Raw genomic sequence first — 27,921 nt, 5'->3', positions numbered from 1 at the left:
ACAAAAAAACAAAACAAAACAAAAAAAACACCAATAAAACCCATCAATAAAAACATGAGCTTCAAAAAAAGCTGAATTAACTTCCTAAGCTTTGTAGTTACTGCGCCAACACATTCTTCATGTTACATGTACGATTTAAACCAAAAGTGAGACAAATGTTCCGCATTCGAAATCTCACGCTGCTCTTTTGTAACCAAAATCTCGCGAGATGACGCGTGGTTGTTGACATTGGGTGCGCTGTACCTCTGGATGGCCCGTGGACCGGTTCAGTGAGTGGAGCGCAGACGAAGTGTGGGACGCGATGGGCCTGCTCACTGCGAGTGTGGCCCCTCTTCGGAACCGGGTCCGGTCGGTTGGGACGTGGAGCCGAGACTTATCCGCTATTTCAGCAACTTTTCTCCCCAGCGGCGCAGCGGCGTCGGTAGGCTGACGTTGTTTGTGTTCCTCTTGCTGGTGTTTTTCCTCTCTGGCCGTGCACACTCACACTGGATGTAGACTTGCTGTGTTGTAACAGCCACTCGCAGATGTGTTTGGTGACAGTGCTACGGGAGTTTTGGAGGTCTGTCGTGGGAAAGAACACAGTGTTCCAGTGCAGCCTGCAGACCCCCACCCTGTAAACCTCTAAACAAACAAACTGCTCCACTGTTTGTGTATCATTGCTCTGTTGTTTGGAAGATGTCCGTTCATTATGATTAGTTTAGAGGGGAATTTCCTCGGTTTCCTGATGTTTAGTGCGGAGGGGGTGTGTCTCGGTTACTGTGGTTCATTCAGTTCACTTTGTAAAACAGGTTAAAGCATGCAAGTAAGTTGCTGAGTAGAAATAAAAGTCGCTTGTGTGCGCGGGCTGGCACCTTAAAGTTTTTGAGTATTTTTTTAAAGCCTCTTAAACTTTGCTGGCGTGCTTCAGTGGAGCTGCACTTCAGCACTGGTCTGAATGAAAATGTGTTTGAGCTGCTGTGTGTTGTTGGTGCCACATGGTGAATATTTTCCATTGGATGAGAAAAATGTGTAATACATCGAGTTTTGTCCCTGAAATGTTCGGTTCTTGTGGGATTTTTTTCTTTTCTTTTCTTTTTTTTTTTAGCAGGCTGGCACTGTGTGATCTCAGTTGTTACAGGTGTTGGTGTGTATGTGGGCAGAGACTGCAAAGCACAAAGCTGCAACATTACATGTTTTACTGCCAGCATATATTTACTGTATTGATCATATAACATCTTTACTCAAATATATCTTGATATGTAAACTAATTGTTTATATTATTTGTTTATGTAAAAAAAAATCAGCAAACATGATATCATCAGATTTTTATTGTTCTCAAGTATCAATAATAGTATTGGCCTTAAAAAATGTATCTGCATTTGTATGTGAGAAACACACATTTTAGTGTTTGAAACCTTTAAGAATAATTTATTCTGTGTTTTTTAAGCCCAAGTGACAGATATGTAATTAAACACCATGTGAGATGTATAGCGACTGTTCAGTGTATAGTATTAGTGTAAGTGGGTTACCTGGGCCGGTGTTGTATATAAGTAAATTAGGTTAACTGGGACACAGACCAGCATCACAAGTCCTAATGAGATTGTTGTAATCCTGTATAAAATGTTGTTTGAGGTTGTTTAGAAAAAAAAAAAACATGCAGCAGACAGATTTCTCATATTTAGTCATGACAGCTGCAGACCGGACGGGGCTGTGGCTTCTCATGTTTCAGTCTGTGTTGCCTGTCTACCAGTTTGCATTAGGTGAACATCAATGATAAATAACATGTCTGTTCTGTATATTTCTTTTCCACAGGTCTTTCTGTGTTTTTTAACTGCTGACATTCATCAAACAGTCTTTTTATTTCAGAAGAGGTCACTGATCCAAAGGAGACGTGGAGGATTATATCAGCACAGTTTCCCACTCGCTCGGTTACTAAGCTCGAACAAACCACCAAGAGGTATGTTACGTTATGCAACGTAGCTAAATGAGCACAAAAGGACCTGCGTCTTTGGTCAGTGTGAGCCATTTGCACTTAATTCTTTTGTTCTGTGCGTGTGTGAATTGGTTTAGGTTTTGAAAAGTTTTTCCCAAAGAGTGAAGAAAGTGCAGGTGTCAACAAATCAGAGGAAGGTGAGGAAGCAGCATTTGTACATCCTCAGGTCTCAACTCCTCTGCAGGATGTGACTGATTTTCTGTTGCTTTTCAGATGAAAACACCAAAGGGCAAGAATCTCTTGTGAAGGAAGGGCAAGATGATGATGATGAGGATGAGGATGAACGACGAAGAGGAGGAAAAAAGGAAGAATCTCACTGGTGGACACGCTTTCAGGTGCAAAATCAGAGGCATCCTGGCATCTGAGAAAGATTCTACTTCTTTCACTCATTAGTGCAGGAGTGGGTGTGTTCTCTTGGTCTGTATTCAGGTCTATAATACTCTTACAATATTATTTTTATTGAACGATATAGAAATGTCAGTTTAGGTTATGTATTTATTCTAATAATGAGTAAAAGCTTTCAAATTTTGACATTTAGCTTTAAACATACAGGATCATACTAGTCACATGGTACTGTTGAAACAAACCAACAAACTTCCTCTCACGTTTCTTTTATCTAACAGGAGGATTTTCCCTGGGATGAAAGGGCAGTTCTGAACTTTGCAATTGGTGCAGCAGGCATGACCTCGGCTTTTTTATACTTTTACTTCCGAGAGACGGGGGTCCAGATCTCCTGGAAGGACTTTGTGCATCACTACCTAAGCAGAGGCTTGGTAAGAGGCTTAGCGTGCTTCAGTTCTGGCATCTTCAGCATGTGGAGGTTCTTTATGTGCACGTCTGTTTTTACAACGGTGTGAACAAATTGGTTACTGTGCTCTCTACACAGGTGGGTCACCTGGAGGTTGTCAATAAGCAATATGTCAAAGTAATTCCTGCCCATGGAGTGAACTCATCAGAAGTGGTTAGTTGCATGAAGATGCTGTCATGGCCTCTGGTTTTTGTATACTGGAGATCACTCTGTTAGTCCTGGTTTTACCATGATTTAGTTTTACTGTGTTCATGGGCTCCCCAAAAACTGGTTTTCTGCTTGGTCATCATGAAAATGAATGAATGTACGTATCTCTCTCTCAAACACAGTCTTGCTTGCTTTGAAGTTTAAAGAATATGAGCATATATTCTGCATGCTTTCTGTTGTCTGTATGTTTCAGAGCTATTTGTGGTTCAACATTGGCAGTGTTGAGTCATTTGAGCACAACCTGGAGATGGCCCAGCAAGAAATGGGTCTGGACTCCACACAGAAAGTGCCCGTATTCTACAGCAGTGACAACAATGGGTGGGAATTTCATCCGATAAGCACCTGGATCTTTCATCCTGAAGTGACTTCTATGCACATTGGATTTGTTCATGTTGATGCTCATTGTTCTCTCTCCCTGCAGGGCACTCCTTTTGAGCGTCCTCCCATCCTTACTATTGGTTGGCTTGTTCCTTCTTGCCACACGGCAGGGACCGTTGGCAGGAGGTCGTGGAGGCAGAGGGCGAGTAAACCCCTTTAGCATGAGTGAATCCAAAGCCAAGATAATTAAAGACAGCATCAACGTTCGATTTAAGGACGTTGCAGGCTGTGAGGAGGCCAAACTGGAGATATTGGAGTTTGTTAACTTCTTGAAGAACCCGCGGAAGTACCAGGACCTAGGAGCCAAGATCCCAAAGGTGTGCCATACTGTATATCATAAAGGATCACACAGGGTTGGGGGCGTGAGGGTGTCAATTTCAATTAATGGAATTTCTCCACCTGGTGAAGCATTTGCTGAGTCACTGGTATTGATTGTTACGGACCACCTTTGTTTTCAGGGTGCAGTGTTATCAGGTCCTCCTGGAACTGGCAAGACGTTGCTCGCCAAAGCCACTGCTGGAGAGGCCAACGTCCCCTTCATCACCGTCAACGGCTCAGAGTTCCAGGAAATGTTTGTCGGCGTGGGCCCAGCAAGGGTCAGTACTGGACTGAATACCTCCCGACTGTGCCAAGAGTGTAGAGGCTGAATGATGCGTCACATGGAGTTCATGCATGCCAATGATTAATTACGTATTGCTGTCTGTGCTTGAATGATAACGATGTAGGATATTATGCTAAACTTGGATTTCTCTTTGCTCTGTCCTGTATTAGATAAGGGATATGTTTGCCACAGCTCGGAAAAATGCCCCCTGCATCCTTTTCATCGATGAGATCGACGCTGTGGGCAAGAAGAGAGGCAGAGGGAACTTTGGCAACCAGAGCGAGCAGGAAAACACCCTCAACCAATTGCTTGTGGAAATGGACGGTATGCATTTATGTTGTCTTTTTCCGTGTTCAAGCCTTCGTCCTGGTGCTATACTTCACGAGACCTTTGTGTGCCGTTTGTTTTTGTCATTACAGGGTTCAACAGCAGCACCAATGTGGTCGTTTTGGCTGGCACCAATCGAGCTGATATCCTGGACCCTGCTTTGATGAGGCCCGGACGCTTTGATCGACATATATACATAGGTAAGGTACAGCACTTGTCTGCCTCTCCAGATTTACAAGTTCCTGCTCTCACCTGGATGCCTGAGAACTGGTTTCCATTCATGACGTCTACCTTTAATGCACACAATTTAATTTCAGTTCATCATTTGATGGTTTCCTTTAACAGCTCACCTCTGTGCCAAGAGTGAAGAGAGATAAGCAGGTTGTGATTTACACTTTGCCCCTGAAATCATGCCAAATAACCAGGCTTTTCCTTTTTCTTTTTTCTCTCCTGTTTTCCTCTCTCATTTGTAATTGTATGTTGATGCATGTATATGTTGCCGTGCAACAAATGCAATTCAGTGGCACTAATGTGCGAGCAGACCCAGACTTAACCTTGTTAGTGTTTTGTGGCTGCTTCAGATGAGGTGCCAAGCTTGACCTTATTTACACCCATATTTTGTACTTACTGTATGATTTCCATACCAATTAGTTTCAAGCCTATTAGATTTGCTTCTGTTATTTTTTTGCACCTGTTCATGTGGCATTAAAAGCGTATTGTGTGCTTTCATCTTTGTGGTTAAAATGGTTGATCTTTTTCTGCCTGCTAAGATCTAATTTGCTTGACGCCAGCAGTGCTGGACAATAGCGGACAGGACAGTTTTCTCTTTGACAAAGAAAAGTGGGTCAAAATGAGAGAGCTGGCTTTCTATAAAAGCAGGATTAGACAACTGGAGGCCAATGTGAGGGATGGGCCACAACAATCCCCTCCGTGTTGTTGGATTTTTGTGTTCCCTTTCCTTTAGCCTGTCTGTTGTTACATGTAAACAGTACTGTCACATAAAGCTGTCACATTACTGATTAAAGTTTGATCAGTATTTAGTTGCTTAACTTGTTCGAGCATTATGTCCCTCATATTTAAACAAAAAGAAGAGTGGGTTTAACCTGCATGAATAATGCATTGTGTTAAAGTCTTCGAATTAGGCCACAGGTTTAATAGTTGCTTTAAGACTCAGATCTAATAGGTCCTTCAGATGCTCCTTCACACACACACTCAACTACCTTTGTGTCGCTCTCAGCTGTCAGTTTAAGAATAGTGTTTATGTGCCCCGGAATATTCCTGTTCTTGAGAGTCTGTCTTCAAGATGAGTATCATTGACCTCATGGCTTTGCTTTCCCATGAAAATGGGTCTCCCCTGGCACATTGCTGTCACAGGATTTGTCTTTCAGTGTTGCATGCCAGCTGCCAGGATTTGATGCCCAGCTCTACAAAATAAACACCAACATTCCTGTAATGCAGGTGTTGAGAGAGCTTCTGTAAGATTGGTAAATTTGAAATCCTCACAGGGATCAGAGTGTGAGGCACAGTCAACACGTCGATGTATTTTACAGATCTTGGCGAGGTTGGATGAGTTATCTCTATCACTTATGTTACCTGTAGCAGTTTATAAGAACAGCCTCACCTCTGCGATGCGTGATGGGATGTGTGATGATGTCACTTCTGCAGCATCATGTGTTATAATATTAGAAAATTCATAATATTTTAAATTTTTCTACAGGCCCTCCAGATATTAAAGGCAGGGCATCCATCTTTAAGGTGCATTTAAGACCTCTGAAGTTGGACTCCAGTATAGACGTGCAGGCTTTGGCCAGGAAGCTAGCAGCACTAACACCAGGTTTTACTGGTAAGAACAAGAGCGCTCATGTGCTCAGCTCAGTTGATCTAAAAGGATCATACAGCCTGTCTTCTGTATCTGTTGTTGTGTTTCTCATCAAACCAGAGTCTCACTTGGTTGTTGGGTGTCCTTGTGTGTCTCAGGGGCTGATATTGCTAATGTGTGTAATGAGGCCGCCCTCATAGCTGCACGTCACCTCAACCAACATATCAGCACGAAGCACTTTGAGCAGGCAGTCGAGAGAGTTGTTGGAGGTAAGTTAACAACCACATTCATGCACTTAATATGATGATAATACTCATAAAATGACAGATTGTTGGATTTGGATTAAACACCTAAATAAAGTTAGTTATTAGTAAAAGCAGTGGTTGGATTCATTTCTGTAGTATGTTGATCAGTTAATATACTGTTAGTCTAAATCATATGTTAATGTATCTTTCTGTATGGATTTGATTCCACTGTGATTTTATGCATTATGTCTTTGACTCATACAACAACCCAAAGACACCATCCCCTCAACTCTATCTCATGAATGCCTGAAGAACACACCAACCCTGATAACCTATTGCTTGTACAAAACACACAGTGCACTTTGATAGTTATGCTCCTTGTTTTCAGGTCTGGAGAAAAAGACTCAGGTACTGCAGCTTCCAGAGAAAACTACTGTGGCGTATCATGAGGCTGGACATGCTGTGGTGGGCTGGTTCCTAGAACATGCAGACCCCCTACTTAAGGTAGTCAGACCATTTCCCACCTCTGTATGAGTTCTTCTGCAGACCTTACACCATTTTATTTGTTTTTACCTTCTACAGTCACATAAAGATTTCACCAAATGATTACATTGATAAGAGGATTGATTAAAGTGTTCTCCCACAGGTGTCCATTGTTCCCAGAGGGAAAGGTTTGGGTTATGCCCAGTATCTGCCAAAGGAACAGTACCTGTTCACCCAGGAGCAGCTGTTTGACAGAATGTGCATGATGCTGGGGGGTCGAGTGGCTGAGCAGGTTTTCTTTCATCGAATCACCACCGGAGCACAGGATGACCTCAGGAAAGTCACACAGTCTGCCTATGCACAGGTAATCAACACATTTAACACAATTAAAAAGTCACTTTGAACAAGTATTTGAAGCAGCTGCTTTGAAGTGGAGCAACACAGTTTTTTCATTTGACTTACAGTCAGTTCTCTTCATATTTTAGGTTGTACAGTTTGGAATGAACGAGGCAGTGGGTCAGCTGTCCTTCGACCTCCCGCAGCAGGGTGACATGGTGACTCAAAAACCCTTCAGTGAACCAACAGCCCAGCTGATAGATCAGGAGGTGCGCTTGCTCATAGACACGGCTTTCCAGCGGACGCTTCAGCTCATCACCGATAAGAAAGAAATAGTGGAGAAGGTGAGAACGATCAGAGGAAAAGGATGGAGAGGAGTCAAGATGAAGAGACTGAAGCAGATGACTGAACAGTGAGATGCAGCAACTGTATGCTCATATGTGGTTTGCTGAAATTAGCATTTTCAAAAACTGATTGAAAGGATTGTGAGTGAGCTGCTACCTTAAATTAAATAGCTAACTGTGATAATGCTACTCTAAGATGTAACTACTGTTGCTCCACAGCCTGTTTTGTCTTTTGAGTGTTAATGCAGATCTGCTGTTGAAGTCTGTGCTCAGTAATACCACTTGCATATTTATTGATGATGCAGTTAGCCATCGTCATTAAAACGCTTAAAATCCTTACGTTGCTGGTCATGTGTTGCAGGTGGCAAACCGTCTTCTAGAAAAGGAAATTCTAGACAAGGCCGACATGCTGGAGCTGCTTGGAGCTCGTCCCTTTCAAGAGAAGTCATCATACGAGGAGTTTGTTGAAGGGCTGGGGGACTTTGAGGAGGACACTTCTCTGCCTGCAGGACTGAGGCACTGGAACAAGAACAAAGGGGATGAAAAACACCCGCAGAATAGGCAAAACAAATCAGCCTTTTACCTGTAGGTGCACACGCAGCCTCAAGGCAGATATTCCAATGGATTCACGTGAATATTTCTCAAGTGCAGCACCGTCCGGTCCAACTGCAGCCTGTCAGGGCTCTGCGAAAAATCCTCCCACAGACAGCTGCAAATGGAAGGAAGGCGATGTGTTGCACTGGTCTGAACGGGCTGAGATTATGCATTTTTTTATTGTACTTTTTATATTCCAGCTGGAATTCCAAAAAAAAGGTACAAGTTCATTTGTTGTGGTGTGTTTTGGTCAGTTACACTCTGTGCTGGTTTCATATGAATTAAATGTTATTGTGAGGCTCATTACCTTTATACAACCTCATTCAATCTGAGCAGAAAGATGCTTGATGATTCTTTAGTCTGTGGTCGAGATTTAAGAATGCTTTCAGTCTCAGCCACCAGTTCGTTGTGTTGATAGCTATATATTTAAAGTGTGTTTTCCCTGAGTGGGAAACCAGCTTTCTTTTCTTTTTTGTGACATGTTGAAGATTTCAAAGGTACTTTGACCGTGCTTTTTTAAATCCTGGTATTCAAATGAAGACATTCTTATATTTCAGGGACATTGTGTCACATCTTAAATACATTAATCCCATTATAGTCTTCTGACAGACTTCAACCTTTCTCAGTAACATATCATTGAAGGCAGCTGTTAGAAGTCAGTGTTTGTACATTTTTCTTTGTACACATATTAAGTGTTAGAGGTTCACATCTACTGTAGGTTGTTTTCGCCACAGTAACATGAGTCAGCATTGATGAAGACATCCATTACTTTAAGATGATGGTTACCTTGGAGCTACTGACAACTCAACTGAGTGAGAATCAAATATAAGCTAACAGATACCACACAATGCTGACATGTTTGCCTTAAATGAGATTTTTAACTCACATACACACTACCTCACAGTCTCTGTATTCATAACTCCCTTTTTAAATAACATTAACCACTGAACAATTCATTGTTCACAGTACTCACACTTTTCACACTGCATAATTGTTCTGTCCTGTCATTAATTATATGAAGTTACTTCCAGGCTGATGCTTTCTGTGCTCGACTGTCGTTCATGTGATTGGCTTCTCTAAACGCTCCTCCAGCATTTATTAACATGACAACAATGCTGTCATTCAGGAAATCGCCCTCTCAGCCAGTTGTGTCTTGTGTGGATGTTATTCCTAATTGAGCCAAGCGAGCTAAGCTGGATAAGTATTCATGTAGCATCTCATTTCATGTATTTGAGAACCAGCCCCAGACGGGTTGGTGACATACTGTAATCCTAATGTGAATCGTGTCTTAAGACAGTCACTCCTGAGCTGAACTAGCAGGTTTAATATAAAGATTTACTTGAACTAGTGCATTGCAGTATCAGCAGTGTGGACGCTTTTTAAGATTTTCATCCTGTTTTCTAAGAGATGAGTAAAAGACAGACCAGCGTGACACTGAATCATTTGTCCTCTATTGAAATCCACATTTTAAAAAAGTGTAATTGATGAGCAGCCATATGTGGACATATTGTGTGTCTTGTGCCTTCTTGACACTGTTCTTGTTTTTGCTTGATGAGTATTTCTTTTTACATGTCATTGAGGATTATTGATTTTATGTTAGATGTCAAGACAAATGAAACATCCAGAAGGTGAGGCTGCTGTGGCTCACACCAATATTAAACATTTTCTACACCCACTGGTCTGATTTTTCATTTCCAGTCATCTTATTTGTGTTTTAGCAGCCCGGGTTCTCTTTCAGGAAAATAGTTGTTAGTCTTATCTCTGTTTTAATAACATTTTAATTGCAGCATTAGTGAGCATGTGTCTGCTGCTGTCAAATAACACATAGTACCATCTGGACAGCTGATTTTGATGATTTACAAACTGAACTATGGAAAGCAGTTTGTCAGAGATCTAAGCAGTTGCTGTATTATACTAATAAAAAATCTGGTATTTTACATCAAGTTAAAATTCAAATAAATGAAAAATTACTTGTGCAAAAGTAAATTGAGCCCTAGTGTGATCAAGCCAGAATTGCATCAGAAGTGTTTTAAGGACATGTCATATGTCACTTGGAGGATACTGCACCAGTGAATTTTATACATGGTGGACCACAGATCTGTCTACAGTGGCATCAAAGAATACCACAGTGCTTAAACTATATGTATTCCCCATACAGGTCAGAATGAGGCCTCTTTTCTGAAGTGTAGTTAATAAATGACACAGTAAAACAGTCTTGACTCAAGACTTTTATTTGTTCTTCTATTGTCCATCGTGATCCATCGTGTCACAGCATTCAGAATTATTGGCACTCCTGGTATAGATGAGCCACACAGAGATAAATAAATCAAGTAATCAGCTATAGCCTTCGCATAGAAAGATGTGAAGTATTGCATCCTAAGTTAAATCCATCTTTTAATAGATGATTACAAAAATGTTGGCACTTTGTTGTATTTTTGGCATTCGTGCTAAGCTTATTGAAATCCACCTGACTGTGGTGCAATTCTCCCATCACTTCTAACTGCTTCAAGTATTCCCTGTCAAGTAATTCATTCCTGTCTTGGACTTCCAACTTTGAGGGACCAACACCAATCAGTTTAGCAGCAGCAATTCTGGCAGCCATCGTTTTTAAAATCATAATCAGAAACGACAACAATAAATTTGACGATGGAAGAATGTGTTGCATATAGCTTAGTACTCGGTCTGTTTATCTTTCATGTCATCTGCACCATATGCCAATAATTCTGGGGGGCACTGTAAATACAATTCAGTGAGAGAAGTGCAAAATTTTCATTTAGGCAATGACAACACACATTCTTCATTAAGATGGAGAAGGTGTGATGGATAGAAAGAGCGTGGCCTCACATCCACTTCCACTGATCAAGTCACCTTTATTACAGGCAACAGAAAAGAAAAAACCCTGTTATATGTTCAAGCCAACATATTAAGTTACAGCCTCAGCGTGATATTTTGTTTCAAACAGCTTTATGAACACATTTATGTGTCAGATCATATCCTGGTAATTCAATGTGAATCCCACTGTTTGAGCTTCACAGGGAAGCTCTGGTCACACGCTGTGGACACAATTTAGAAACCAAATCTCGCCGTCCAGGCTGCTCCCCACCCTGACAGGCTGCAAAGGTGGAGGTGCTGTTGTTACTCTGCTGACCTCATACCCTGTCTGCTATTCAGAAACTAAGCTTAAATGGCAGCCCATTAAAAAATCCTTGCCTGAAAAACACAATGATTGTGTGTATTTGTCTGTGTGTGTGTGTGTGCGTGTGTGTGTGTGTGTGTGTGTGTGTGTGTGTGTGTGTGTGTGTGTGTGTGTGTGTCTGAGAGAGAGAGAGAGAGAGGAAAGGGAGAGAGAGGGAGAGTGTGTGTGTATTGCACATCTCATCATCTTTAGTTAGAACACAGAGCACATTGTCCAGAGTTCAGTCTGGACTCGTCTGTTCAGCACCATGAAACGTTTCAGTATGTGAGTGCACAGTGGCAGATGGGGGGCCTCTTGGTCCGCATTGTGTTCCCGCTCTGGCTTGGTCTGCCTGCCTCCTCTGGGTCTCCTCTCTCTATGATCCGGCTGTTTCACATCTACATATCATGGCTGCTTCGGTCTCTCCAGCTTCATTAAGGGCTCTGGGGTGTCCGAGTCACTGTGGTGCTTTCTCTCTCGTGGAGGCTCAACTTTGCTGCAGCGTGTCCACGAGGGGGAGCGCATGTACCCACCTCTGGGCAGCACAGGCTGGTGGGAACCTGGGGATCAAACACACAACGACTTGTTGCCAACAGGAACCCAAAGTCTTGGCAAATATAAATACAGATGCACACTGAAACAGACACAAGGCTCTGCATGACTGTCATGCTTCACACAGCTTGACCTTGAAAACACAACTGTCGTGTTTTTTATTGACACCAGTAGACATAACTGTGCACCAGCTAAAAGTAAACACCTCCAGAGCTCAGCTGTTAAAATGCAACAGAGACTGTGCAAGAGACAGCTACTGCTTGCTTTCCCCCTGGCCATTGAAAGCCTTTCATTTACGTGGCATGCATGCACATGCATATACACGCCAACCACCTCTAGACAGGCCACAGATCACACTGCTAAGATTTTTAGGGATTCTTATAGAATAGAATCAAAGTGAGATAATGACATGCTAAAAAGGGGTTGAGAGACTCTTTTTTTTTTTTTTTGGTTTCTCATTTGAGGCATCTCAAAAGATCCATAAGACTATTTATCACACATAAATTCTGCTTTATCTCTCTATAAACCAGTAAATCTATAAACATCATCAACAATGTCTCTGTTGGAAGTCACAACAACTTGTTCATCCCACACCAACTGTTTCTTTTATTGTATTTTAGTATAGTTTAGCATACAAAGAATGTGTTTTACAGTTCCACTTTACACCACATGGTGGCGATGGTCAACCTACCAGGAAGACAACAAAGCAACCGAGGGAATGGCTGATGGAGAGCTGGCAACTGGCTCTGCCTGACGCTGCCCATATCAGTCCATTGTTAGGTATCTTAGGTGAAGGTCATACTCAGAACCTGGCTTATACATCTCCCTAAAGCCACATCCATATCCTGACCATCATTAGGGACTGACAGACAAAGACAGAGAGAGAAAGAGGGAGGCGGAAAAGACATATTGATCTCAGAAGATTGATGGCGTCTCCACTGGATTTTAATGAGAAGGACAACAACCTCCTCAGCAGCATGAAGGAGTCTGCTGCAGCAAGCACCATGAACACCTGCTGATGACTGCCTGTTGTGTTTACGCAGTGATTTAAATGTGTCTGCGTTGTGCATGTGTGTATCTGTGTATCTGTGTATCTGTGTGTGTGTGTGAGGCATGTCATTTTTCCATTCTTTGTGTGCATTGTTCAGATTTCTGTTGACCTGTTTTTGCCCTGACAATTACAATTGAAACACACACAGATCAAGGAATGTTTGCACACCTGAGGGGTAAAGTCAGTCTACACCTCCCTGAAACATACAGATTTTCCTTTTTTCCCTCCTCTCTCTCCTTCTCTTGCTGTCACAGACACAGAGTACCCTGAGCTATGGGGTACTGTACTATGTTCCCTCTGTGCTGCTGGCTCGCAGCCATTAGATTCTTCAGTCAGCATGTTGCCACACTTAATGTGTCTGAAACACTCGACTCTTCTAGCAGAAATCCTGGAAAGGTGCAGGCAAAACAACTCTTGTGCAACACCAAATTTGTGTTTGTATGTGCACTTGCACAATTTGGGACAACACTGTTCTCTTTCAGCCCATTTAAGGGAAACAACACTCTTTTCATTTGTGCATGCTGAGTCTAAGACCGCCCAGTCAGTGTTTGTGAACTGGGGCAAGTATTTCAATGATAGGAAGAAAATAATGGTAATGTCTGTAAAAGCCTGGAGTGACCCCAAAGGCAACGAGTTGAACTGGAGTCTGACCTTTTACTTTCAAAGGAGCTTTTAAAGAGGGTCTGAAAAATGTGATCTCATGCTCCTGAAGGACAAAATGGCACAAAACAGAGAGCTGTGCTGCCTCTCTACAGGCTAAAACTTCACAACATGCTTCACTTCTGGCTACATCCCAACCAACAACACTGCTGCAGGTACATTTGACAGCAGATCGGAAACAAAGATTCAACAAGTCACACCTGAATCACTGATTTGGGTGTGTGCCTCTGTGTTTTTGCTTGTGTCTGTTGTGTTTGCAATGACATCTTTCTGTCCTCCACTGCAAACATCAAACATAAACTGTCAAAGATGGGACTCTCTTGGGAGTCTCACTGTCGATATAATGCAGTCAAACAATATCATCAGAGGATCAGAGAATGATACAGGATATGCTATGTGTGTGCAGTAAACAAACTCAATGAATTTCTCTTTTTACTCCCTATTTTCTGCATCAGTTCGTGCTCAGAATTTTTTGGTCAAGTCCTTAAATCAAACGCATGCTCTATAAACAGCTCATACGACTTGAATGTGAAAAAATCAACCAGACAGAAACACAATAGGTTGCAGTCTGCAATGTCATCAGTTAAAACCCCGTTACTGCTCCAACCACAAAGAATAGGAGGCCAAAGTTACGCCTGTGGTAGTTTTTCAGGGATGTGGGTAAACTTCATGGTTCATCAAGCTCATTTGAGTGTGAAACAAAGAGCAAACCTAGTGGACAGCTTTAGCCTTTTGTTCTGGGCCTCTGGAGCAGCTCTGAAAAGAGACTCTTGATGAAACACTAATTGCTGTATGATTTCAGCTCTCGTGAAGTACGTCTGATCTCTAATTTTGGCCGCACCGTCCATGAAATAGGCTTTAAGCTGACAAATAGCTGAAAGTGAAAGAGAGGAACATGGGATTGGAGAAAGGACACATGGAAAAGAAGACAGCAGAGTAAACAAAACAGACAAGATCTGAGCATCTATAAATCATGTGTTAGTGTAGTTACTTAAATTATGATAACTATTTAAACAGCTTTGAAGGTCTGCTTGTTCCCAGCAGGGAACAGTGAATTATTCAGAAACCTACATTTAGCATGAACTCGCTCACCCAGCGTCACCCTCTCTTCTCCTCTTCTCCCACAACTCCTACATGCCAACCACACACGCTCAGCAGTTTCCCATATTGTCTAATGCTCACACAGCACAGCACAGCACAGCACAGCACAGCACAGCACAGCACAGCACAGCACAGCACAGCACAGCACAGCACAGCACAGCTCCATACTACCACATCAGCTATGCAAACTTTGACAGAAATTAATCAAATTCAAGCCCTTCTCTTTCTCCTCCACGCTGAACTCACTGATAACTTTATGGGCCAATAAACGTACTCACTGTCATTATACCGCCTTCATCACAATTCAGTTTGCAATATGCTTCTATTATAGTTTGAACAAGGTTGTTCAAGACTTGTCAAAAATCATCTTGCGTGAGATTGCAAGGCTGAGTAATGAAGGAGGTTTTAGAGAATCCAGATGAAACAGAACAGCTGGTGCTTACAGCTGAGATTTGTGCCGTAAGTCGCTGTTTGGATAAATCCTTCCTCTTTGTTTCTCTCTCTCTCTCTCTCTCTCTCATACACACACACACACACACACACACACACCACAGGCATTGTCTGCACAGCACAACATCTGCATGCAACAATAGGACATCTCTGTTCACGTGTGAAATGTAGAATTTTGCTGTTTTAGATTATCTAAAACACTATTGCACAATTTAAAAAACATTCATTTTTATAATGAGAATGGGAAAAACTGTCTGATGGAAAGTAAATGAGCAAATCAAGCATTGGCATCCGCCTGTATCTCCTGCACAATCTTAGTGGCTGCATCTATCTGGCATGGTCTTCCTTCCTCTATACAAGGCGTATCTGAGGCAGACATGGAGAGAGAGAGATTGGGAATGATGGATGAAGGTAAGCTCAGAGAAAGAGGGTGGAGGAGAGGAGGACTGTGTCTGTGGTGAGCGTGAGACAAAAACAGCACACAGGCAGAAGAAGTGAGAGTTGAAGCAAGGCGTTGCACAAAATGATGCATCTTATGCCAAAAGGTTTAACACTTTCAACAAGGAGGAAATGTTTGCCATGGCTGGTCTATTTTTATTCATGACTGACGCAGGTAAAAATACAAGAGTGAATGACAGACACTGCTCACTGTGAGGTTGTCATCTGCATCAATCGACAAAAAAAATCCCCCAATATCAATCACCTAAGTGTGTCATTCTGAGTGTGTAAACATTCAATCATTGTTGGGATTTGGCTTTTCTCACAGATCTGAGGCTGTGTAAATCCGTTCACATCATAACACTGGTACACAGCTGTACGTCCTGACAGCAGGACTTCATCTTGATTAGCAGAAAGCAGAGCAGCGGATGTGAGGCCTTGGACTGCAGGCCTCTTGGCTGTTGTATCTCCTGCACCTGGCTACTGACGAGCAGCTGTGGCCTGTTACTAACAAGAGGCTGAGGAAACTTGGTGTGGTGGTGCTGGGAGAGGATAGCTGAAAAGGGTGGACAAGCTAAAACTGTTTAGTCTGCGCGGCTGTGGGAGGACAGGGAGGTAAATATATATATGTCATATTCTTGAATAATTTCCTGACTTCTTGTGGTTTGAGGCTTATGTTTGGCTGTAGAAATAATTCAGATTCTTCGCATTGGTGTACATGTTTTTAATTATCATCTTCACACACACCGTCAACCCGGCAGCACGGACGATCTATACAATCAGCACAGTTTGAAGGTGGACACCCAAGATTAGTGTCACCAACTCTCTGTCTGACCAAATGTGAAATATTGTCACAGGTTCCCCCTCTGTTCCTGAGTTATGGCTTTGAACAATGGCTAGAAAAGTGTTTTTGCAGAACATTATGATGTCACAGTGAAGTTGACTCTTGACCTTTCGGATATAAAATGCCATCACTTCATTAATTTATCCTATGAGACATTTGTGTGAAATTTTGTCATAATTTGTGTATGAATTTTTGAGTTATGAGCAAAAACATGTTGAGGTCACAGTGACCTTTAACAACCAAATTCTAATCAGTTCATCCTTGAATCCAAGTGGACGTTCATGCCAAATCTGAAGAAAATCCCTCAAGGCATGATTCCTGTGTCATCATCTTCACACAAATGGAACGGACAGCAAACCCAAAGACACGTAGTGACTAACCGCTGAACATAGTGGAGCATTTAACAGCAAGAGAGCCAGATATTTAGATCAGGAGCTGATAGAGACCAAAAACAGAGCTAAAGAATAGTTCCATCATATAGAATCAAGACTCCAGATGAATGCTAATGTTGTTCTCTAACTCCTGGATGTGTTAATGAGCAAATGTTTGCTAACAAGTTCAGTAATGATGATGATAATGCAGTATGTCAATGTTGTGTTCTCAGACCCCATGTGGCCAAAGAAATCTGCTATAGCAGATTTATAGCAATAATAAATCTTTTGCGTCATTCTAGTGTAGCTCAGTTGGTATAGTAGCAACATCACCTGGGAAACCACAATCCTGTCTTATGCTACAGTTATTTTAGCATTAGCGTTGTATATGATAAACTGCATTACTGTTTGATGTTTCTGTGAAGTGTTCTACATGCGCCTCTGCTCTGAGTGCTGTACAACTTCTTTAATTTAAATAATTGGCTGCGGTGTTGCAGACAGCAGCTTATAGCAGAGATGGTCCTCTGGGACCATAACTCACAGTTAACAAGCCGTGCCACGATATGGAACATTAGTAATAAACAGAAAAGAGAAGGAAGGAAGAGAGGGATGTTGTTGAAGAAGGAAATGCTATGATAAGAACTTTAAGAGGAAATTAGCAGTGGCCGAGAGCAGAATATAAAACCCTGATTCCAAGAAAGCTGGGACTAAGAGGAAAATATAAATAAAAACAGAATACAGTCATTTCCAAATTAATTGAGTTTACTGACAACAGTTTTATGAAGCCTTCCTGAGTCCATGCAGTCATATCCTTTACACAATCATGTGTTCACAAAGTGGTGAACCTCTCTCCATCCTTGCTTGTGAACGACTGAGCCTTTCAAAGATGCCTCTTTCATATCCAATCATGATACTGTCACCTGTTACCAATGAACCTGTCTACCTGTGGAATGATCCAGACAGGTGTTTTTGGAGCATTCCACTACTTTCCCAGTCTTTTGCTGCTCCTTTCCCAATTAGTTTGAAACATGCTGCTGCCATCAAAATAAAGAATAATAGAATAGAATAACTTATTTGATACAGTACCATGTTTTAAACTTTGTGACGAGCAGTCATTGCACAGAACATACAGTATTTGTAAGGCATTGTCTAAACTGTGTGAGTGGCCCTTTGAATCTTGAGCTGGCGTGAAATCCTGTGTGCATGCTAAGAGGCAGGAGTGCTGGAGGAGGAGAGAGTTCACTTTGTGCATGCAGCATGAGGCTCACAGGTCTTAAATAAAACATGGGAAAGATTTTGTGCTTCCTTTGTGGACGTGTTAGCCTTTATCCTGTACCTGCTGCTGTGACACACATGCAGGGTGAACTCTCTCCTCTCTCCTCTTTAATATGCGTGTGTGCATGAGGCCCATCCACTGCTTTTAATTAATTTGGCTCTCATGTGACTGGTGTGATGCAGTTCCAGCTCAACACAACGCCTTTCCTTTCGAATCCCTAGTTGTGATTCTTAATGTTATTATTTGATAGAATCTAAATATAATTGTTTTGTTATAGCAATCAGAGTGAGACAATGTAAAAAAGGCAGCTCTTTCCACTTTATAGACAGTTTATCCATAACACTGGGAAATCTGTTTTTGATGAGTCTCTGAAGGAGTCACATTACACTTCAAATCACTGTGGCTCAGCAGGTTCCTGCTGGGTCAGACTGATGTGAAACTCTCCTCAAGATGTGAATATTCTGCAGGACTGCAGGGAGGAAATTTAATTTGGGAAATGCTTCCCTCAACAATCAAATTTTATGTGTAACACACTGACCCGACCAAGCTAAATGAAGCTACAGGTCATAAAGGTGCAATAAAGGTATCTTGATGGTGCAGGAAGCTGTTTTTAGAATTTGAACATGGCTCATAGGTCAGCAGATATGTCTGCATGCTGTAACAACACACTTGAAGTGTAAATGCATGTATTATGCACACATTGTTTACATCTTTGTGACTTACAGCATGAAGTCACTCTATTGTCCAAATTCAGCGAGGATGCTATGATACACAACTAATTAAATACAAATAATTTCCCAAATTGGGATCAATAAAGAAGCAGTCTAAAGTCTATCTGTTTTTGCAATGAAGGTGATTCCCCTTCTTTTTCTTCTTGTTATTCTTATTTATTGTGAATATGTATGCACAATTTTTAGCAGGCCTTACCTGCTGGTGACTCGTGGATCTCCTCATCAGAGTCAGCAAAAACTTCAGCCAGCTCCTGGTCAGACATGTCAGTCAGCTCAGTCAGATCCAGGAGGTCAAAGTGCACCTCCAAAGAAGACACACTGCTCAGTGGTTCTATGGGGCAGAGAGAGAAAACAGGGGTGGCTGAGAGATTCAAATGATCCACCCGTATTGCTGACAGCGCAGAAGAAAAGCCGCTCTTTAAAGAGAAGCGGGGGAAGTGGAACTGTGTATACTCTGAACACAAAGACCATCATGTACAGTAATGCCGCTGTTGAATCTCCACATAACCAGATCAATAGCTGGCTCTTGCAGTACTATTGTAAAATCGATTTCTACAAAGAGCATTTTCACTCTTTTATCCACTTTCATCTGTACGTCACTTGTAAATTTAAGCCCTCTCTGCTCCTGAAATATTTCAGACACAGCAGTTTTTGGATTCTGCCTCTGAGCTCGACACAGTAGTCAGCGAGTGTCTTGGTGTCAGCACGACACCTGAGTGTTAACACAGGCAGAATGGAAATAAGAGGTAAGGTCAGTGGAGATGAAAATAGCCAGTCCTTCAACGCACTGTGATCTCCATCTTTCTCCTGGGTGTGTTGCACCTGTTCATTTCTGCACACGCCTCTGATTCCTCGACAGGCAGGAGTCACTGCTGCTGCACACCACAGGGTCATATTCACATGTGGCGTGCAGCGACGTGTCGGGCTCAGCATTCCAATCAGGCTGCTCCTCAGGTTTAAATTCAATGAATGTAAAGTTTGATTCATTCAAAGCTTCTGTAATATATACATAAAGCCTAAAACATCAGCTTATATCAGCATCACCTGATCAAGGAACCAGTTCTGTGTAGCAGAGGTGAACTAATCTGCGGTTGAAGTGAGAAAGATGTTTGGAGACTGCACCGAGGCAGATGGAGGTGTGTTTGTATTTGGATGCCTGCCTGCCAAGCAATGTCAAATCTGGATGAAACACTTGACTGGTTGTTTGTGGATGTGACTTTGTGGAGAAAACGATGGGTTACGTGACAGGTTGAAAGCTGTTATCACCCCACGTCATTTGCCTGCTGTTTTCCAGGCTGTTTAAGACAATGATTCAGGCTGAAGACGCAGAGCCCACTCTCCTGCTGCTCTTTGTGTGCTGCTATATTTAATTCCCTGCATCGTCCTCCTGATAGAGTGCCTATTGATTCAAGAAGACTGATCATCATGCTGAAGGAGTGGCTGGTCATTGTGCCACGTTCCAAATGTATGAAAAACACTCAACACCAGAAATGCCAGGAGACGCATGGAATGGAAAGAGGAAGAAGTGACAGTGAAAGAATACAAATGAGAAACACGCAATGAAAATTTTGAGACTTTGGAGTTTGAAGTCCCGCTGGAACATCTTTAAAGGCTGTCAAACACAAAGACCCACCTCACTTAGCCTCTATGTCACCCCAAACCTTCTGCTCTCCTCTAAATGCACAGTTCAATTTTACTGTCATGCTCATAACCAGCTCTGGGTCACATGTCGGCCATGAGCCAGGTAGATATGACATGCATGAATATTAATAAAGCCAGAGACCATGTGGCCAGCATATAAATGCTCCACAGGAAATAAAATTAGAAATCATGTGTACAGAAAGAGAGAAACGGACAGAGAACGACAATAGAAATGAGGGAATAAAATACAAAAAGGGCAAAGACACAAGAAGGATAGGAATGGAGGAGATAGTGACATTTTAATGTTTTTAGACTTTAAATCTTAATTGACACATCAGCTCAGATTCCACCTCCCAATAAAACCCCAGTCAAATCACAGTGATCACATGTGGGATCCCTCAGGGCTCCACTGTAGTCCCCATACGTTTGTTCCCAACCTAAAACCCAAGCCAACACCCTGCTGTTCTGTTATAGCTAAGGCTCAGTTCTGACATCCTGAGACACTGATAATCGACAGTCAACAGCCAGAACTATTTCACATCCAAAGCTTTTTTCTATGCCTGCTGTCTGACAGTGTTTGATTATATTCGGCGAACACTCTGAGAAGCACTGCAATATGTGATTATCGGTGAACAAGAATCAAATGGAACCAGCGTTTTTTATTCAGTCCACATTTCCATCACTTCCGATTACTTCTCAACTGTGTTTGTGAATATATTCTACTTTTCCCTCAGGCTAGAAGGTGCTTACAGCTATCAGTCTTTTTTGACCCCTTTTAAGGAAGAGCGAAGAAACTGGAGGCAGTGAGACAGGGAGGCTGGAAATTGCGGAGGAGGAGATGAAGAGAAAGGAGGGAGAGGCAGGATGATGGGAGAAGAGGGAGAGATGAAGCAAGGTAAGGGGGGAAATGTAAAACATGAATAGGGGAAGGGAGGAGGAAGGAAGGAAGGAAGGCATTATGTAAAACAAAGCACTCCCTGCATTATTTGCAGTCATTATTTTCAATTGGTTACAAGGTTATTCCCATTCTGCTGCGCTTGTTTTTGAACCACCTCTCCCCCGTCTCTTTTTTTCTCTCCCACACCCTTTCTCCTTGAATAATTGATCAGTACGTTTTCTCTCCCAGGCAGACACACTGAAATAACTGCCTCCATCTCAAAAGCCAATCAGGGAGGCTTTGAGATGCCAGTGGGAAGGATTGACAATAGAGAACTCATGCTGAGACAGATGGATAATGTAAAAGACCACTACCTCTCCTAACAGCAAGCATGCCTCCTCCTGATTCATTTTGCCTCCTTCTTGACATATTAGTATTTTTTCAGCACGCCCTTAATGTCACACTTTATAGTCCTGCCTTTATTGTTAATGTGTGTGAAATAAAGGTCCCTTCACTTCACCGGAAGGAAACTTGATGTTTCTTTTAATCTGGAATATCCCAGTAAGAAAAACAAATGTTTGCATGTGGTTAATTTGATGTTCCATTAAAAGCTTTTTCCCTCCCTTTTTTTTCTCTCTCTGCGTGTAGAATGGTACGCATAGATTGCACTGAAGGAACAAAGAGTAGGGAGGATGGGTGAGAGGGAGGAGTTCACATTTGGGAGAAGGGATAAGAGAGCAGAGGGGATGCGCCTTGCCTGCTGGATCTGTGTAATCCCCTTCCCTCTCTACTAGCTCATCAGGGCTCTGAGGTCATCAGTTCAGCCTGAGCAGCTTGTAATGATGCCTGGGCTCTGAGTGAAGATGATTGAGAAAAGGCTTGTGTATTTGGATGATAGATCAGATGAAACTAAACAATATAGTCTGTGGAAAGTGTTTTTTTTCCCTCACAAAGACAGAGCATACAGGCTCGCCTATGCACCATTTGATAGTAAATGAAACATGTTTTCTGTTGCATTGTGTGCTAATCAACAGCTGACAGGTGAATAAGCTGTCATCTTTTCTAACTTTGAGAACTCACACAGCAAAATGCCGAACGCTTCAGTGCAAGTTCATCAGTATTAAAACATGTGGCACAGCTCTTTCTCCAGCACATCACGCTTTATTCGCCTCCCTGAAATCAGCAGAAAATGTTTGATGAATAAAGCACAGTTTACTGGAAAATTCTGTAAAGTAAACTCCCACGTTTCCTTTCCTCCCTTTGACTCCTGGTTTCTGTGACTAAAGATCAACACAAACAGATAAACACTATTAGAACAGCAGTCACCATAAATTTTTAATCTCCAATTCTTTCACATCAACCCAATCACACAAACATTAGGCAACTTATCCGCACTGCAGCTTTAGGTGGATTTGAATGTAGTAGTGCATCTATTCCACCAGCACTTTGTGTTTTTCAGTGATTTAGTTGCCACAAACCAACTGACAACTTGCTGTTTTCCGGGATACTAAGATGTTTATCTTTTTAAGGTAGGCTGTTTGCTCTGGGCCTAAAAATAAATGTTGCAGACGACTCAGGAACAACTGTGGTCCCCTTTTTGGAAATAAAACTGCAGCATTAGGAAGCAGTTTATTTTCCGTGCCATCCAGGATGAGGCTGCAATGTGTCTCTGTGGACATAATGAATTATCTCCATAAAGTTCAAAGAGCAGGTGCATCTCTGAATGACAGAAGTGAGAGCTGATGCAGTGTATAAGAGGGATGATCATTTGGATGAAATGTTTTCTCAGGATGGGATTTGAAGAGCATTGTGTGAATGTTTGAAGCAATGCTGATCTTGCTTTCCCTTTGCCTCATAGTCAGACACTATTAGCTGACCTGCCAGGTGGCACGGCTAGAGGGTCACATTGAATCACAGAGACACAGACATTAGCCTCTGGATGAGCCGGCTCTCTGAAAAAGTGTTGAGTTAGTGAAGCAGATAAAGGCTGCCTTGTCACCCATGTAGCTCCAGCAGCCCTCTGTGGTCCTGTGCCCTGGGATCTGAGTCTGGCACGTACAGGGAAGCCTCTGTATGGGGCTGATGCACAATGAGTCCTTTCAACCACGGCTAAGTTTCAGTGGTCTTTCCGAATGTGGGACCAGAATACCCAAAACAGGATGTGGTCATTCAGTAGGTTTATAATCAACCTGGACTGCCGGGGATGAGGATGCAGATAGTCCAGAATTAAATATGTGTAACTAATGCTTTAGTGGTCCACAGGCCTATGAGACTCATTATGTGTTACTATATTATACTTAATATCAACCCAGCAGTGACTATCACGGATAAGACACTCTTCAACAGGAGCAGCATTTCCTCTCCCCTCCTTACTTAACATTCCTTGTCTCCTTCTTTGTTGGAGACACTTGCTATTGATCAGTTATCCCGCTGAAGGCATTTGCCACCCGCAATTAGCCTGCAACACCTCTTTACCACCAATGAATATTCATTAGCGTTTTACATTCTTAATATCACCCTCCCTTCACCCCCGTCCCCGGGCACTCACGTCTCTTCTCAGTGATGTGCAGCAGGCTAGCAGTGTGCCCAGACAGGCCACCCTCCTCCTCCTCCCCCCCTGCTGGGTGCTGGAACAACTCCTTGGATAGGTCACCTGAGCTGGAGGGCTTCAGCAGCTTCTGGATGTCTTTATTGGGCTCTATCGGCACATGGCACACAGAAAAAGAGAGAGAGAGGGAGCAGAGGGAATAAAAAAGGGCAGATATTGATCGTAGATTTTTAATAAAAGGTCTATTTCTAAGGCAGAGCAATTTAAGGCATCAGAAAAATGGAATAAAATCTATGAAGACACATCTTGGGGTAATTATGGGGAAGAAATCATTTAAGAAATTTCAAGTACTAAAAGGAGTCGTAATCAATGTTATGACTTCCCACTCAATTACCAAATTTAGACCTGACATGAATCCTCACTCTCACCTGTCTGTTGTGATGCTTGAATATCTCCGTTTTATTATTTTATTCTCCATTTTTTTTCTCCTTTAATACACTCTTAACTACTTTCATACAGTCTGACCAAGCGTACACACTCTGCCTTTTGTCAATCCCATAAAATTAGTATCTGTTTACATCTATGTGTGCATGTGTGTGGGCAGTCGTAAAGGCTCAAACGTGTGATTCTGTGAAAGGAGATCGGTTAACTCTAATTCAACAGTTGTTACATTATTGTCATTTTTCCCATAAAGAAAACACATTCTAAGAGCCTCTCAAATATCCATTCAGAACAGACAAACAAGTTCACACAGGCTGTTAACAGAGTCTGAAAATAGAGTACTTAAAATAGCATCCCTTCAAATGCAGGAGTACGCACACTCTGTTCACCTGTTTTCACACAGCTGAAAACACTGTGGGGTGTGTGATGAGGCTGACTGAGGTAAGGACAGGAGTTCAGAAGAATACAGGAAACTTAAACTATCTCCATTTTCCTGAAATAAAATCTATAGATTTATCAGCAAAGTAAACTACATTAAAACAACTGACATTTAAATTGACATTTAACAGAAAGAAACAGCGTGTACGAAGCGACATGATGTCAGTGTGGCTTTTTATATGATAACATGCAGAGTTGATGGAGAGTCGTGTGGGAGTACAACAGCTTCCTGGTGGGTCTCACCAGATGGCTGCTGAGACCAATTCTATTCCCAGTGCGTTCCTAGACAGTTGAATTTCGTATTTCAGATGAAAAGTATGTTACAGCCGAGGCCAAGCCAGAAAATGAGGCAGTCTGATTTCACCCTGAGAGGCCGAGTGTTCGTTGCTCTGTTATTGATTGATTTCCCCAGCGAGGAACCACACAAACTGTAGAAGGCGATAGCATTACCTCTGCTGTTATAATGAAATGTTTGTTCAATATTTAGACTATCTACCGGCAGCTTTGGTTTCCATTTTCATCACCTTCTTCAGCAAACACTCGCTGTACAAATCATGCTGGATTACTGTTCCTGACCTCTCTTCCATTACTTTGAAGCAGTTTATCATCCATCCATCCATCCATCCATCCATCCATTCAACTAAGCTCTAATTTTATCTATTAACCCTAAAATCAACATTTTTTGCACAGACATGTCATCATAAGGGCTGTTGGGGTTGCAGTGCATTCATAAAAAAAATGTTTTTTTTCCCATGTTTGCAAAGAGCTATTTGTGTTCTGCAAGGAAATGTAGAATACACGTCATTACTGTATTTCACATAAAGAAACGGCTCCTGTTGTAGACCTCAGATAAACATCCAGGACATAAAAACATAAGTCCAAAATGAATCTATCACGATCACCTGCGTAGCTACACTGATCCCTGCTGTTCTAACTATACAGCGTCACCATGTTTTGTGTGCTCAGACATGGATGCCCAAATACTTAGTATTTTGGTGGAAGATGAGTTTGGATCTGAGTCAGGACGTTAATCGATGACAGAAGAAAAGAGCTTTCAAGAAAGTCACAGGATTATCTGCATGTAAAGGATGACATGTTTACACAGATGGCCTGATCTTGCCGCCACCTGCTGAACCGGCTGTGAAGAAACCAGAGTAAATAACGAGAATATAAGTTACTGCTGCTAGAAGACAGTCGTTTGTCAGAAATGTGGTGTTTTCAGGCAGTGGCTGACCCTGTCTAGAGCTGCCAGCCGTGACTGTCTGTGAATCAGCCAACCCGAGACAGACAGATGGAGAGAAACAGAGAGAGGGAGCATGAGAATGATGTAATGTATGTTTGCCAAAAGTTGAATCAAACTCAGTGTCTCAGGTCAATAAATCAGTCCTCATTTGCAGTGCAGGCAGGAGGAATTAACACCCCAACACCCTTTTCGCCAGGTCATTTCGCTAGCTGATTGCTTTCCATTGGCTCTACTTTATAGTAATGCTTATACAATTCACCCTGCAATGAGCATTTTTTACATGAATCTCTCTAAAAACAGGTGAGTGAATCACTGTGCACATGGAGTTAAGAAAATGTTGAGTCCAGAATTAATTTCCCTCACAGTTTAAAGTATCTTGGAGTATTTTCTAGCAATGTTAATTCTAATTTCTTAATCCAGAGTGTCTGTTGGTTCAGAGCAGCTACAATCCAAACACTGTTATCCAGAGGTCACGCTTTGTGACTCTGTCGTGTAATACATCATAATGACGATGTTCACTCTAATTCTGTCCCGCCATAATGAGCAAATAATTTCACAATTTGTCTCGGGCAGGTATCTCTGGTTGTCACCATTAACATGTGGTGCTCATCTCCCATTAAAAAAATAAAAAATACTATTGTTGTGAATATCTGGTTAAATTGGATGCAGACATTGTTTTAACTGAAGGTACAATAGAGTGTAAAAAGCAATGTTTTAATAGTGGTTGAATGCACGCTGTAGGACCAGGGGCAACTAATGTAATATATTGACAAATGAAAATAATCATATCAGATGCGTATCTTTCAATCATAAAAGCTAATGTTAAACTGTCCTACATGAGCATGTTATCTGAGACTCAGACACCTTGAAATACTTCTATACTGTAGATAAACACAATCAAATGATCAGCCCTTTGAATGTTTAAATGGTACAGTGCAATGGTGGCATTGTGCAGTGCTACCACACAGCGCAGGCTTCTCTGGATGGCCTTCACACAAAGGCCATATGTGTCCACTATTGTCCTCCAATTTGTATTTCATCAGCCCTGCTTTTGTGTGGCTGATTTACAGTGTGTGGATATAAAAAGACCTGCACTGCCAGGCATTACATTCAGCATGAAGCTTGAATATAGAAATGAACCCTCCAACAACTGGATCCTAGGTGAGGAAAATGATCAGAGATAGAGGTGCCAGAGCCCTTCTCAGTGACTAACTCTTGAATAGACAATCAGAGAAATATAGTGACTCTAGCAAATATTATTCAGTCCCACCATTCAGAAAGTGTCCATTCTCAGCACACTGAACATGCTGTTTTAAGAGGGACACTTGCTATTCAGAGCACAAGTCATTCAAAAGACAAAGCCAGTCTGCAACAACCCCGCTCGTGGAACATGACAAAAAGCTGAAGCACAAAGAAAAGAAAGAAGAGAAAATGCCTCTTACCTGGGCTCCCTGCCCCTCCCTGTGCCTCCATGCAGCTCAGCCGAGAGTGTCCTGCTGTTCACCGCACCAGCATCGGAGACAAACAGGGAGGGAAGAAGGGAGAGGCAAGGGGAGAGTGTGACTGTGTGTGTGTGTGCATATGAGAGAGAGAGAGTAGGGTGGGATGGGCAGACACAGCGAGACCGCAGCTCTCAAACCCCCTGCTCCTCCTTCTTTTTTTGTCCTCTCTTGCACTAGATTTCCCAGACAGGTGATGTGGGTTTTTCCTCTCGTGCAGCCCACCTGCTCCACTCCACACCATCAGAGCAGTCTGGGTGCTGCACTGAGTCCACCACAGAGAGGGAGCTCTGGGAACAGCGACATCACTGCATATTTCTGAGCCACTTGGTTTAGTAAACGCAGCATTGTGAGGCTTGGCTTGGTATGTACAGAATACACACACACACACACACACACACACACACACACACACAGAGAGAGAGAGAGAGAGAGAGAGAGAGAGAGAGAGAGAGAGAGAGATCCAGGCTG

The 27,921-nt window shown here is 42.3% G+C and overlaps 2 protein-coding genes across 3 annotated transcripts; one reads left to right on the top strand and one right to left on the bottom strand.

Moving 5' to 3' along the window:
• The first annotated feature begins 217 nt into the window (after positions 1–217).
• Positions 218–9,788, top strand: LOC143318697 (mitochondrial inner membrane m-AAA protease component AFG3L1-like). 2 transcript variants are annotated; one of them, XM_076727163.1, is made up of 17 exons: positions 218–421; positions 1,846–1,936; positions 2,050–2,109; positions 2,186–2,307; positions 2,596–2,745; positions 2,859–2,933; positions 3,181–3,305; positions 3,409–3,682; positions 3,824–3,961; positions 4,137–4,290; positions 4,386–4,493; positions 6,011–6,136; positions 6,271–6,381; positions 6,746–6,861; positions 7,004–7,204; positions 7,326–7,520; positions 7,882–9,788. In XM_076727163.1, exons 1-17 carry the CDS (start codon positions 302–304, stop codon positions 8,107–8,109), a joined length of 2,394 nt encoding a protein of 797 aa, XP_076583278.1. In that variant the 5' UTR covers positions 218–301; the 3' UTR covers positions 8,110–9,788. The 2 variants fall into 2 exon arrangements, with proteins under 2 accessions (XP_076583278.1, XP_076583284.1); XM_076727169.1 differs by having other exon boundaries at positions 245–421; positions 1,849–1,936.
• A 541-nt stretch (positions 9,789–10,329) lies between these two features.
• dbndd1 (dysbindin domain containing 1) lies at positions 10,330–27,818 on the bottom strand. Its single transcript, XM_076727150.1, has 4 exons — positions 27,394–27,818; positions 23,830–23,979; positions 18,960–19,094; positions 10,330–11,849 (listed from the first exon to the last, which is right to left on the bottom strand). The coding sequence occupies exons 1-4, from the start codon at positions 27,422–27,424 to the stop codon at positions 11,695–11,697; spliced, it is 471 nt and encodes a 156-aa protein (XP_076583265.1). The 5' UTR covers positions 27,425–27,818; the 3' UTR covers positions 10,330–11,694.
• Between the last annotated feature and the right edge of the window lie 103 nt (positions 27,819–27,921).

This window comes from Chaetodon auriga, chromosome 1, assembly GCF_051107435.1.
Source record: "Chaetodon auriga isolate fChaAug3 chromosome 1, fChaAug3.hap1, whole genome shotgun sequence".
Lineage (NCBI taxonomy): Eukaryota > Metazoa > Chordata > Actinopteri > Chaetodontiformes > Chaetodontidae > Chaetodon > Chaetodon auriga.
Note: the sequence above shows the minus strand (reverse complement) of the source record. Positions and strands in the feature narration are given on the sequence as shown.

Bases quoted from the DNA above. Each gene is read 5' to 3' on its own strand.
- LOC143318697 (XM_076727163.1), top strand. From the start codon at position 302: ATGGGCCTGCTCACTGCGAGTGTGGCCCCTCTTCGGAACCGGGTCCGG. The intron at 3,683-3,823 runs GTGTGCCATACT...CTTTGTTTTCAG, and splicing joins TAGGAGCCAAGATCCCAAAG to GGTGCAGTGTTATCAGGTCC. The intron at 3,962-4,136 runs GTCAGTACTGGA...GTCCTGTATTAG, and splicing joins TCGGCGTGGGCCCAGCAAGG to ATAAGGGATATGTTTGCCAC.
- dbndd1 (XM_076727150.1), bottom strand. From the start codon at position 27,424: ATGGAGGCACAGGGAGGGGCAGGGAGCCCAG. The intron at 23,980-27,393 runs GTAAGAGGCATT...ATGTGCCGATAG, and splicing joins GGGAGGGGCAGGGAGCCCAG to AGCCCAATAAAGACATCCAG. The intron at 11,850-18,959 runs GTAAGGCCTGCT...TTTGATCCCCAG, and splicing joins GATCCACGAGTCACCAGCAG to GTTCCCACCAGCCTGTGCTG.